The 11597-nt window shown below is 25.0% G+C and overlaps 3 protein-coding genes across 3 annotated transcripts; 2 read left to right on the plus strand and 1 right to left on the minus strand.

Annotated features, from left to right (window-relative positions):
- Positions 1 to 522: 522 nt before the first annotated feature.
- Phum_PHUM372730 (cAMP-dependent protein kinase catalytic subunit, putative) lies at positions 523 to 2160 on the minus strand (the record flags this gene model as incomplete). The annotated part of the gene is made up of 6 exons (XM_002428223.1): positions 523 to 661; positions 815 to 1032; positions 1113 to 1292; positions 1383 to 1619; positions 1745 to 1910; positions 2087 to 2160. 6 exons carry the CDS (start codon positions 2158 to 2160, stop codon positions 523 to 525), a joined length of 1014 nt encoding a protein of 337 aa, XP_002428268.1.
- A 513-nt stretch (positions 2161 to 2673) lies between these two features.
- On the plus strand, positions 2674 to 4778 carry Phum_PHUM372740 (Diacylglycerol kinase epsilon, putative; the record flags this gene model as incomplete). Its single annotated transcript, XM_002428224.1, has 6 exons — positions 2674 to 2892; positions 2977 to 3276; positions 3417 to 3813; positions 3897 to 4180; positions 4258 to 4572; positions 4662 to 4778. The coding sequence occupies 6 exons, from the start codon at positions 2674 to 2676 to the stop codon at positions 4776 to 4778; spliced, it is 1632 nt and encodes a 543-aa protein (XP_002428269.1).
- A 1811-nt stretch (positions 4779 to 6589) lies between these two features.
- Phum_PHUM372750 (uncharacterized protein) lies at positions 6590 to 9883 on the plus strand (the record flags this gene model as incomplete). The annotated part of the gene is made up of 7 exons (XM_002428225.1): positions 6590 to 7459; positions 7535 to 7870; positions 8299 to 8787; positions 8932 to 9163; positions 9237 to 9478; positions 9557 to 9666; positions 9757 to 9883. The coding sequence occupies 7 exons, from the start codon at positions 6590 to 6592 to the stop codon at positions 9881 to 9883; spliced, it is 2406 nt and encodes an 801-aa protein (XP_002428270.1).
- Between the last annotated feature and the right edge of the window lie 1714 nt (positions 9884 to 11597).

The following is an 11597-nucleotide window of genomic DNA, read 5'->3' on the forward strand; positions in this document are numbered from 1 at the left end:
AAAAAACTAAATTTAAAGAAAATTTATTTCATTATCATTTTTATTCATTTAAACTAATATGTGTTGCTTATTATTATTATTATTAAGCGTGAATTCGAAATATATAGCTTTTCTATCTTCTCATCTACCTTAAAAAAATTACAAACCGAGCCTAAATATTTAATAACAATAATAAAATTAATACGATTATTATTATTATTATGATTATCCTGTGGTGAAAAAAATAAAGTTATGCTTCAATAGAAAATTAAAATAAATTAATAATATAAATATTATATGCTTAACGAAAAGTGTTTCATTTCAGTTTAAAAAATTAAATTAAAAAAAAAAAAGGTTTTTGTATTTTATGATGATATTACAATTCAAAAGTAAATAATTTCTATTGTGCAAAAATAATAATAATAATAATAAAATTGTGACTCTACCTTTTTTCTTCTTCTGCTAAAGTAATTTGTTTATTGCTGACTATTCGTTCAACGAACATTTACGTTGAAATAAAAATGAAAAAAATGACTGCGAATGTTATTTTACCACATCCGGTAAATTTAATATTTCGTCGACAAATTTCGCAACATCCGTTTCCTTATCACGATGAGTTATTATAAATTGATGCTCAAGAAGTTCCTCGTAATTGGGTCGATCCGTATATTTTTTCTTTAAACTAAAAAAATCATTTCAATTGATGCATCATTTTAATATTTGATAACATAAATAAATATTTTTTATCAATTTTAGATCGAATACCTTTTTCGAAAGTTTAAAGAAGAAGCATTCAAACTCTTTTACTTGTTAAATTAAACAACAACGCACTCACCATTTTGTAATGAAATCATCGAAATCATTGGAAAATTGTCCTTGAGGCAGTTTTGGTGGATCATCAGTTACAACTTGTTTTAATTGTTCAAAAGGAGTTCCCCATGATTTATAGGGAAATTTTCCTGTCGCCAATTCGATAAGAGAAATTCCTAAACTCCAAACATCTGACCTAATATCATAATTAGAAGGGTTACCGGTCGGATCGATTCTTTCAGGCTGTAAAAATATTTTACATTTGTAAAATCTCTTGTCTTAAATATTACTTTATGTGAAGATATATTGATGATATATTTTACCGCCATGTAAGGTTTACACCCTGCATCAATAGTTTTTGCAACAGAATCAACCAAGTACCCAGAAATTCCAAAATCGCACATTTTAACTTTTCCAGTTCTACTAATTAAAATATTCGATGGTTTTACATCCCTATGAATAACCCTTAACTTAGAATATAAATATTGCAAAGCACTAACAACCTAAAAAAATTTTTTTAAAAAAAACTTACAAAACCTGAAAATTTTAAAATACTTAAAACAATTCATGCAGGCTTTAATGTTAAATCTTACAGCGAATGCAATCTTTCCTAAAATATCTTCAGGAATTACTCTTGAATAACTGTATACTTTGTGGTAAAACTTATCAAGGCTTGTATCCATCACTTCCATACATATCCAAACATCTCCTTCTCTAAATAAGGCTCCATAAAATTGAACAGTATACTGGCAATCAGATGATCTCATTGAAATATCTAAATCCATTAATAACCTCTTTTGTTCTTGAGTATTCACTGTTGCCGCTATTCTCTATTTGAATAAATAAAAATTATTTTTTCCCAATTATGTTTACTGTAGTTTCATATTTTAAAGTTAACATTGAAATTTTTATAAAGTCTACATAATTTTAATTATAAAAAATGTGATTTTAATACCTTAACAGCCATTACAGTCCCGCTTGGAATATGTTTCATTTTTTCTACAACTCCATATGCCCCTCTCCCTAAATCACACATTTTTTCAAGATCATCAGCTTCTACGACAAATGTTTTATCACCAATAGTAATTGTAGTACTTTTGTCAAGATTCCTTGGCGGAGTTCTGGAGTGTAATATAATGAGAAAAAATTATAATGAAAAAAAGCAGGTGCACACATTGTCAATAAGTTTTTAGAGTTATTTAATATTAATAACAACGTTTTTAACGTATAAAAAAAAGTGAATTATAAAATTATCAGTATTTAGGGTTAACGGTCAACCACAAGATTAAGTACTCACGCATAGTTTGTTTCTTCCACTGGAACTTGAATTTTAAGAGACTTTTTTCCTTTACGCATAGCTAATCCAGACATGTTGACATCACTTAGTTTTCCTTACAATAAAAAAGTTAAATGGCTTTTCTATAAAAAGCGCTCATTTTCAGTAATAGGTTAATAATGTAAATGAGTGAATGAAAATTTAAATTAAATTTTTTGTAAAATTATTTTCCAAAGGAAACTAATTTGTTTAAAAAAAAATTATTTTAAACTATTTTCATTAGAAACTTATCTACTGAAATGTATAACTCAAATTATTCTTCTGTATTTATTGAAATTTAATTACTTAGAGTTTAAGTAAAAAACAAATAAAAACATTTTCCAAACGCCATATTTTCGCAACAAGGTTGCCAATATACATCTGATTCAGACAGACCTATAATTCGTAATTAAAAGCCCATCTAGAAGGTATCAACAACTGTCAAATCCATAATGCAAATACAAAATTTTTGTGTTTATAAATTAGATTTCATTAAAAGATGAATTTTTTTTTATACAAAACTCTTTTTATTTTACAATGTGACATAAAAATTTAAGTAAATTTTTGATATGGAACGAAACCGGTTTATTAACGTCACAAGCTTTACCTTTCCTCCATCAGTGGTTTATAATGAATTTGGGCTCTCTCCTATTGTTACAGCTGTTACTGCTGTAGTCGTTTTCATTTTAGGAGTGAAAATTGTGAGGGTCGTTTTTAATGATGTTCGCGGTCCCATTAAAGAAGCCACAAAAACTCATAATTGGAAAAATACAACTTCATTTCAAGGAGTATTGTATTTTATTTCATTTTTTTTTTTTCTACTAATTTGATTTTATTACTGCAAACAATAAAACTATTTTCCTTGATTCCAGGCGAACTACTGTAATATTTGTGAAAAAATTATGATGACAACTCAGGGAATGTATTGTGACTGCTGTGGACTTTTCTCTGATGTAGCTTGCACTCCTGTTGCTAACAAGATTGAGCCATGCAAAGCAATAACTTATCCTTCTTCTAAATTGATGAAGCACCACTGGGTTAAAGGAAACCTTTCAGCATCAAGCATATGTGATGTTTGTGACACTGATTGCTCAGGGTGGGGAATTGAAAACTTCAGATGTTGTTGGTGTCTAAGAACCATTCACACAGCCTGCAAACCTCGTCTTTCTGAAGTATGGATTTTTTGTAAATGAATGTCATTTGATTTTTATGTTAGTTATGTTTTAGATATTATTTATATTAGCTTTTTTAAATATTAAAAAGTTCTTAGGTTTTAGAAAACTTATTTATTTATTTTATTTTTTTTTTTTAGTTATGTGATTTTGGACCCTACAAAAAATTAATTATTCCACCTTCATCTGTTGAAGTTGTTACAAAAAGAACAAACATAAAAAAATATTTAGTTTTAAAATCTGTTAAACCTACCGATTGGCCTGGTTGGTCTCCGTTAATTGTTATAGCTAATTGTAAATCGGGAAATAATGATGGAGAAGAAATTTTATCAGCTTTTAGAGGAATGTTACATCCAGGTCAAGTAATTGATTTAAGAGTTAAAAAACCTGAAGCTGCTTTAGAATGGTGTTTTTTGCTTAATGATGTTCCTTGCAAAATTTTGGTTGCTGGCGGTGATGGAACAGTTGGATGGGTGTTGAACACAATAGCAAATGCAAAGCTTCAAGTCTTACCTGCTGTCGGTATACTTCCCTTAGGTGCTTAAAATTATTTATAAAAATTTATTTATTTATTGAACATTAGAAAAATATTTTTAACATTTTATTTTATTTTATTTTAGGAACTGGAAATGATTTATCAAGAGTTTTAGGTTGGGGTAAAGGCATATCGTCTCATGTAAATCCCGCATTGGTTTTGGATGATACTCTAGAAGCAGAAACAGTTTTTTTTGATAGGTGGAAAGTTATTGTTAAACCGAAAAGATCTTTGAGAATTCATTCTGTTAATAAAGAATTGTTTATGTATAATTATTTAAGTATTGGTGTAGATGCTCAGGTTACCCTTGATTTCCACAGAGCGAGAGAATCGCCATTTTATATATTTAGCAACAGAATGTTTAACAAAGTAAACTTTAATACTTAAAAAAAAAATACAAACTTGTTGTTAACACAAAAATCTTTCATAATTTTCTATTATTACAGTTATTGTATTTTGGTTATGGAACACAGCAATGGTTTGAAAAAAAATGTCAAGGTTTGAATGAAAAAATTGAATTGTATTTAGATGGACAAAAGAAAAATCTTCCAGCTATTGAATCTATTGTTGTATTAAATATTGACTCTTGGGGTGCTGGTGTTCATTTGTGGAAGATGAGCGAAACAGATGAAAGTAAATTAAGCCAAAGTTATAATGACAAAAAGTTGGAAGTTTTAGCTTTATATTCGAGTTTACATATTGCCCAACTTCAAGTTGGTTTGGGTTCTCCATACAGAGTTGGCCAAGCTAATGAAGTACAAGTAAGTTTGGAAAAAAAAAAAAAAAAAAAACTGTTATCGTTAAAGAATTTTTCGACTAAAACTATTTATTTTGGTTTTGTTAAATGCAGATTGTGTTAAAATCATCAATAGCAGTACAAGTCGATGGTGAACCTTGGATGCAACAACCTGCAGTTTTTCATATCTTTCACTACGACCAAGCTTTAATGTTAAAAAAAAAAATTTAATTATTTTATGCCTGCCATGTAAAGTTTTTATTATTTTAAATTTTCCATTTAAAAAAAAAAGAAAAAAAAAACATTCTTCATTGTTAAATTATACCTAAGCTTTAACTTTTTTATACGCTTTATTTATTTTATATAAATTTTGTTTATTTGATTTTTTTTTTTTTTTTTTTACCATAAATTTGTTTATTGTTGTTTACTTAATTATGGTTTTAAATTTCATTGTAATACTTTTATTACCAAACAATCGAGTGTTAAATATCTTTCACATGAATATTATTGTCTATTTAACATTTGCATTTTATTTAATAATGTAAGGTACAATGGAATATTTTTTTTTTAAAGGAAAATTGTGTTAATACTTAAGATTGTGATATTGAGAAAGGAAATTTATTTATTTATTTATTTTTGATCAAAAATAAAAATGATTATATATATATATTAAAAAAATCTAATATTACACTGAATATATTTATTTATTATTAAATGTAATTGAGAGTAATTAATATAATAATACATGTACTATTTAATTATGGTTTTCTCATGTTACCAATTAATAATACTTGAAGGTACCATCATTTGTAAGTTTAAAAAATGGCTGTTTGAAAACCATATCTGCGTTTTACTTTAAATTTGGGTCCAAACGCAGATCAAACGACCCACATTTACATAGGTTAGGTTAGAATTCCAGGCCCCCTGGAGGTTTTCAAAGCAGCAATGTCAACTTACAAACCTAATATACCTATTAAATTAAATAAAAAAATTAATCCGGCAAAAATAATTTCGACAGACATATTATTAAGTTTAATTTTTTTTCATAAAGCAATTTTTTTTTTAAGTATCTTGTTTTTCTTGATTCAGAGAAGAAATTTGTATAAATTTTTTTAAATATTACAAAAGTAAAAATAATAATTTTTTTGATAAATTATTATTTTTATAAAAAATTGCTTGCAGTGACATCTATTAAAAGTCGTAATTAAAAAAAGCTGTGGATTATGTTAAGTGACAGGGTTGACATTTTTTTTTTTTTTTTTTTTTTTATAATTTTTGATTTCGTTAGATTAAGTTAAAAGTTTGAAAAACGTTTGAAAACAAAAACTGATTAAATTACACGCAGTGAGAAAATAAAAAAAAAAAAAAAAAAAACAAAAAAAAGGTTTGTTTTGAAAAAATAAATAACGATCATTTAATTTTTTTCTAAAAATATTTTTTCGTTAATATTTAAAATTTAAGTTAAATATGAGTTCGAATAAAATTCTTACGCAGTTTTACATGTTTTAAAAATACGTGAATAAATATTTTTTTTTTTTTTAAAGATGACAATTAAAATTTAATATTTTATGATATTAAACTTAAAATTTTACTTTTAGGGAAAGAGATGGTAACTTGGAAGAAGTTTTTTTTTCCAAAGAATATTTAAATACATAATTTAAGCGCCATAATATAAATTTCACATTTCCTCATGCTCTAAGTGTTATAATTAAAATTAAAGTTATGTAAATTCAATAAAAGTTATTAAATATTTTAAACGAAATAAAATTTAGGTTTTTGAGAAATGAAAAAAAAAAGTTTTTTCTTAAGAAACAAAACTTTTTCAAGTTGCGCAAGTTAATCTTTTTTTCTTACCATAATCATAGAGTAATAAAACTATATTTTTGAAATGAGAATTTTTACAAGGCTGTGAGATGTATACAACTTGATAAAGCTATGTAATAATTTTAAAAAATACATTAAATGTATTCAAATAAATTTAGTAAATCGGTGTCATTAAAAAAAAATGTTTTATTATTGAAATTTTTACAATTTTTCGTATCATGAGTGATGAATGTGACAATGATAAGCCAGATTGGTTAAATGATTTTCAAAATAAACATTCCGCAGTTTCTGAAAACAAAACTCTTATCACAAAAAATAATGATAAAATAGATTTTGAATTGTGCAGTTCGCCAGTGGGTGTATCACCAAGGTATGGACGACGATCTTTTCCAGGAGCATTGTCAGTTGGAAATAGTCCTACCAAAAAGTCTCTTGCCAAAGACAAAACAACTTTAAGAAGTTATTCGGCACGTCCCTCACTATTAAGTACAAGATTATCTGGAAAGAATTATAGTACAAAAGACCAAAAATATGAAGAAGACTTAGAAATTGTTCAAGATAATTTCAAACAATTTTTTACCAGTGAATCTCATGTAACTACCTCTGAAAATACTCTCGACATCAGACAAGAAAACATTGCAAAATTAGAAGATTCATGGAATTCGTTACATATATTTAATATTAAACAAAAAGGAAGATTAGGAATAGAAACTTTAAAAAGTCATGATATTTTAAATGATAAAGATAATTTTATCTCAGTAGATAATAAAACAAACAACCAAAATTTAAATAAAAAAAATTCTCAACTTATCGATAGTACCGATCTCAAAAATTACAAATTAAATAATAGTAGGCATTCGGATAGCACTCATTCATCGAATGTTTCATCCGAGCACTTAGAAAGTTCCAGAAAAAAAAATCTGTGTTCATCTTCAAAAAAAATTATTAAAGACTTTATAATTCCTGAATTACCATCTGGAAAACATTTGGTGTTTAATATAACATCAACATGGGGTGATAAACATTACTTGGGTTTGAACGGTATTGAAATTTTTAACATTCAGGGTAAAAAAATTCAAATAGACTCTGTAAGTATTAACTTATAGTGCAATTAATTGTTTTAAATTTTAAATTTTATTCTAAAATTTTTTTTTTATTTTAAGATATCTGCTGATCCTCCAGATATTAATATACTACCAGACTATTCGAAAGATCCGAGAGTTGTGCAAAATTTAATTGATAACGTTTATTTAACGCAAGATGATATGCACATGTGGTTAACTCCTTTCACTCCTAAATCTAATCACTATATTTTTATAAATTTTAAAAAAACTGAAAAATTAGCTTTAATGAGAATTTGGAATTACAATAAGAGTAGGATACATTGTTTAAGAGGGGCCAAAGATATGGAAATAAAATTAGATAACAATTTAATATTCATTGGCGAAATTGCAAAAGCATCAGGTGAAATTATGAACAGCATAAATTGTTTGGGAGAAGTAAGTTTTTAATAGCTTTTTAATAATTAATAGATATTAACACTTAATAAATTTTTGTATATCTTTGATATATTAAGGTGTTATGTGCGTACACGTTAAGGTTAAGATTTATTTGTAAGGGATATACTTAGACGCGCCGTAATAAAAGATAATGAGGTCAATGACCTTTAATTTTAATCCGTTTCCTACGACCCTTACTTTGCCTATGACAACATTTTTCTATCGGTTTCCCCTCCCCCCCCCTATTTAATTGAAAAAAAAAAAAAATCGATAAAAACTTCGTCAATTGTTTTTTTTATTTCGAAAGAAAACGAAAAAGTAAAACGGAAATCAAACAAACAATAAATTAGTTATTTATACGATTGAATTAAATAAATTTTTTTAAAGACGTTTTTCTTAACAAAAATAAATTCGATTATCGATTTCAGACGATTTTATTCACGACAAACGAAAATATATTAGAATTGATCGCCGGCAACGATGATTATTTTAATTTCGGAGGATTTTGCGATTATTTGGATGAAGCCGAAATAATATCGGAGGAAAATCGGCCATTGACCGGTAAAACGAAAGAAAACATGAGGATGATACCGTTTATGAATTGTAGTAAAAAAATCAGCAAAAGTATTTCACATTCGTCTCTATTAGGTGATTCGTTTGAAAAAGATGAAAATTTTAACGACGAAACTGGAAAAAAGGTGACAGACGATAAAAAAATTGAATTTTTGAATTTGTTTGAAAAATCTCAGTTAATAAATATCTATGATAAAAATAATTCGTTGGAAAAATTAAAATTTAGTAAGTCGTTCAAAGTATTTAGCAGTAAAATAGCTTGGGATAATTTGGGTACGTCAGAAAATGATTTACCCAAAAAAATTTACGGTAGACAAATTTCAGCTTTAGAATTCGATAGAGAGGTAAGTATATATTAAAGTGCGATCGTCGATGGCAATTTTAAATTTTTAGCCATTTGAAATATTTAAATTATTTATAGTCGACGTAATCCATAATTGATTTTCTCATTTTTTTTTTGTTTTTGTTTTTTTTTTTTCTATTTACAGCCGAAAATAACGGATAAGGAGGGGAACGACGACATCGATGATAAAAATACGTTTTATTTACCATCTTTTTTCCCTCTTGCATCTGACGTTGCCTACGAAACCCTCTACATTCCAACCGGTTTTAATTTTACCATACAAATTCATTCGACTTGGGGAGATCTTTACTACGTCGGACTCAACGGATTACAAATTTACGACGAAAATGGAAAAATAATCAAATTACTTCCTTCGAGTATGTTTTTCCTTATTGTAATTGTTCAAAATAATAATAATTTTTTATATATAAAATTTTGTAAAAATTTCAGATATAACCGCCGAACCGGAAAGTGTTAACATATTAAACGGAATTAAAAACGATGCGAGAACTCCGGATAAATTAATCGATGGAATCAACGATACGACAGATGATCGTCACATGTGGTTGGCACCAGTTCTTCCTCTTACAATAAATAAAATAGATTTGAAATTTCACGAACCAGTTACACTTACATGCATAAAATTATGGAACTATGCAAAAACTCCAAGCAGAGGAGTGAGAGAATTCGGAGTGAGTGTTGTATACCGCCATGTTTCCCCCCCCCCTTTAAAACAAAAAAGAATTTTTAAAAAAAAATAATATTCGTAGGTTTTAGTCGACGGACTTTTGATATATAACGGAGAAATGGAACAAGTGATAACAACAGCCGATAATAAATTTGTTAAAGTGCCTTGCAAAACCGTCAATTTTTCAGAGGGGTAATTTAAATAATTTAATAATTTATTTTTTTTTTAAATTCGATTAACTTAACCTTCATCGTCTTCTTATTAACATAATTATAATTACAGTGAACAATTTTCGAATAACAGTAATAGTTTAAAAATGGTGGTGGAAAAAGGTCAAACGAACGAAAATGAAACGAAGGATATAGATCAATCTAAAAGACCATTCACGACAATGACTAGTCACTCGTAAAACCAAAAATTTATTTTATTTAATATATATTTTTATAAAAAAAAAAAAAAAAACAAATTAATAATAATATTAGTAATTAAAATATTTATTTTGAACTCAATTAATAATAATAATAATAATGATTATATAAATAAAAAATAATAATAAATTCATCACACGAAATGCTCTTTTATTATCAGTAACTTTAACCAATGCATTAAATTAAAATATATATATAAAATAATTTATTTTATTTAAATAAGGTATATATAAAATTTAAAAGGAAAAAAAAAATTTTTTTTTTTTTTTTTTTTTTATATAGAAATAATAAAATGAATTATTTTCCCTGCAAAATAATTAATAATAATAATAATAATACCACTAAAAAAAGAGAAAAATTCATGGAAGAAAATAAAATAAAAAAGAAGCTGCCAAAAGGAAATTTTTTTTTTTTTTCATTTTACAAAAACACTGGTATTAATTAAATGGCAGCCATAATAAATATTTTATTTATTTATTTATTAATTATATATATATATATATATTATTGCACGACGCATTTTTATTTACATAAAAAAGAAAAATTAGAACCGTTACGTAATATTATAAACATAATATTATTTAAATTAAAATAATTAAGAAAATAATAATCCGAAAAAAATTTTTTTTTTCTTTTATTACTTATTATTATTATTATTTTTTTGCTAAATGGAAGTAGTAGAAATTTTTTTTAAATAGTAAAAATAAGCAACAAATAACATAATTATTAATATTAAAAAAAAAAAAAAGAAAAATCACAAATTTCCTTTGGTGCATATAATAATAACACTCAAGTCAAGTGAAACGTTAGAAAATTCTAAATTTTTCCATCATTTTTTCTTTTCATTTTCGTAACAAACAAAAAAAATACACGTGTAAAAATAATAATAATAATAATCAAACCGTAATAAATTTGAAATAATATTTTAAAAAAAAAAAAAAACAGTAAAATAAACAAAAATGTATCAATCAATATTTATATATTATTATATATACTAAATTTATTATTTATCATTCATCTTTTAATACTGTCCATAATAATAATAATAATAATATAAATAAGTTAATTATTTTTTTATTTCGTTTTCAATAATTATTAAGGCAATTACTAATAAAAATTACAAAATTTATTAATTAATTAATTAATTATCATTTTTGACTAAATTACTTGGGTAACATATTTATTTCTCTCCCTTATTTTTATTATTAATTAATTATTTAAATAAATAAATAATAAAAAATATTAAAAAAAAAAAAATTTCGTGAATGTTTTACAAATATTTTTTTTATTAAAATTTTTTTAATCTATTCAGTCTAATAATAATAATAATTATTATTTATTTAAAACTACTTTCATATTTTTTTTAAAATTAATTATTTATTTATTTATTTATCTACTTTGTTTTTTGACATAAAGGAAAATTTTACTTTTATTATTATTATTATTATTATTATTACTAAATTATTTTATATAATTTTAAATATTTTATTTATTTATTTATTTATTTATTGTGGCGTTGTTTTAAAATTTTTTTTTTTATTGATTGAGCGACATTTTACCATTTTAAAGTTTTTTTTTATTATTATTATCGAAAACACATTACATAAGTTATTAAAAAAAAAAAAAATTAATAGCATACATAAATTTATGTATTTCATCAATCAAATATATCTTAAAAAATAATGACGTTTTTAA

The sequence above is a fragment of the Pediculus humanus genome, genomic scaffold (assembly GCF_000006295.1).
Source record: "Pediculus humanus corporis 1103172107807 genomic scaffold, whole genome shotgun sequence".
NCBI lineage: Eukaryota > Metazoa > Arthropoda > Insecta > Psocodea > Pediculidae > Pediculus > Pediculus humanus.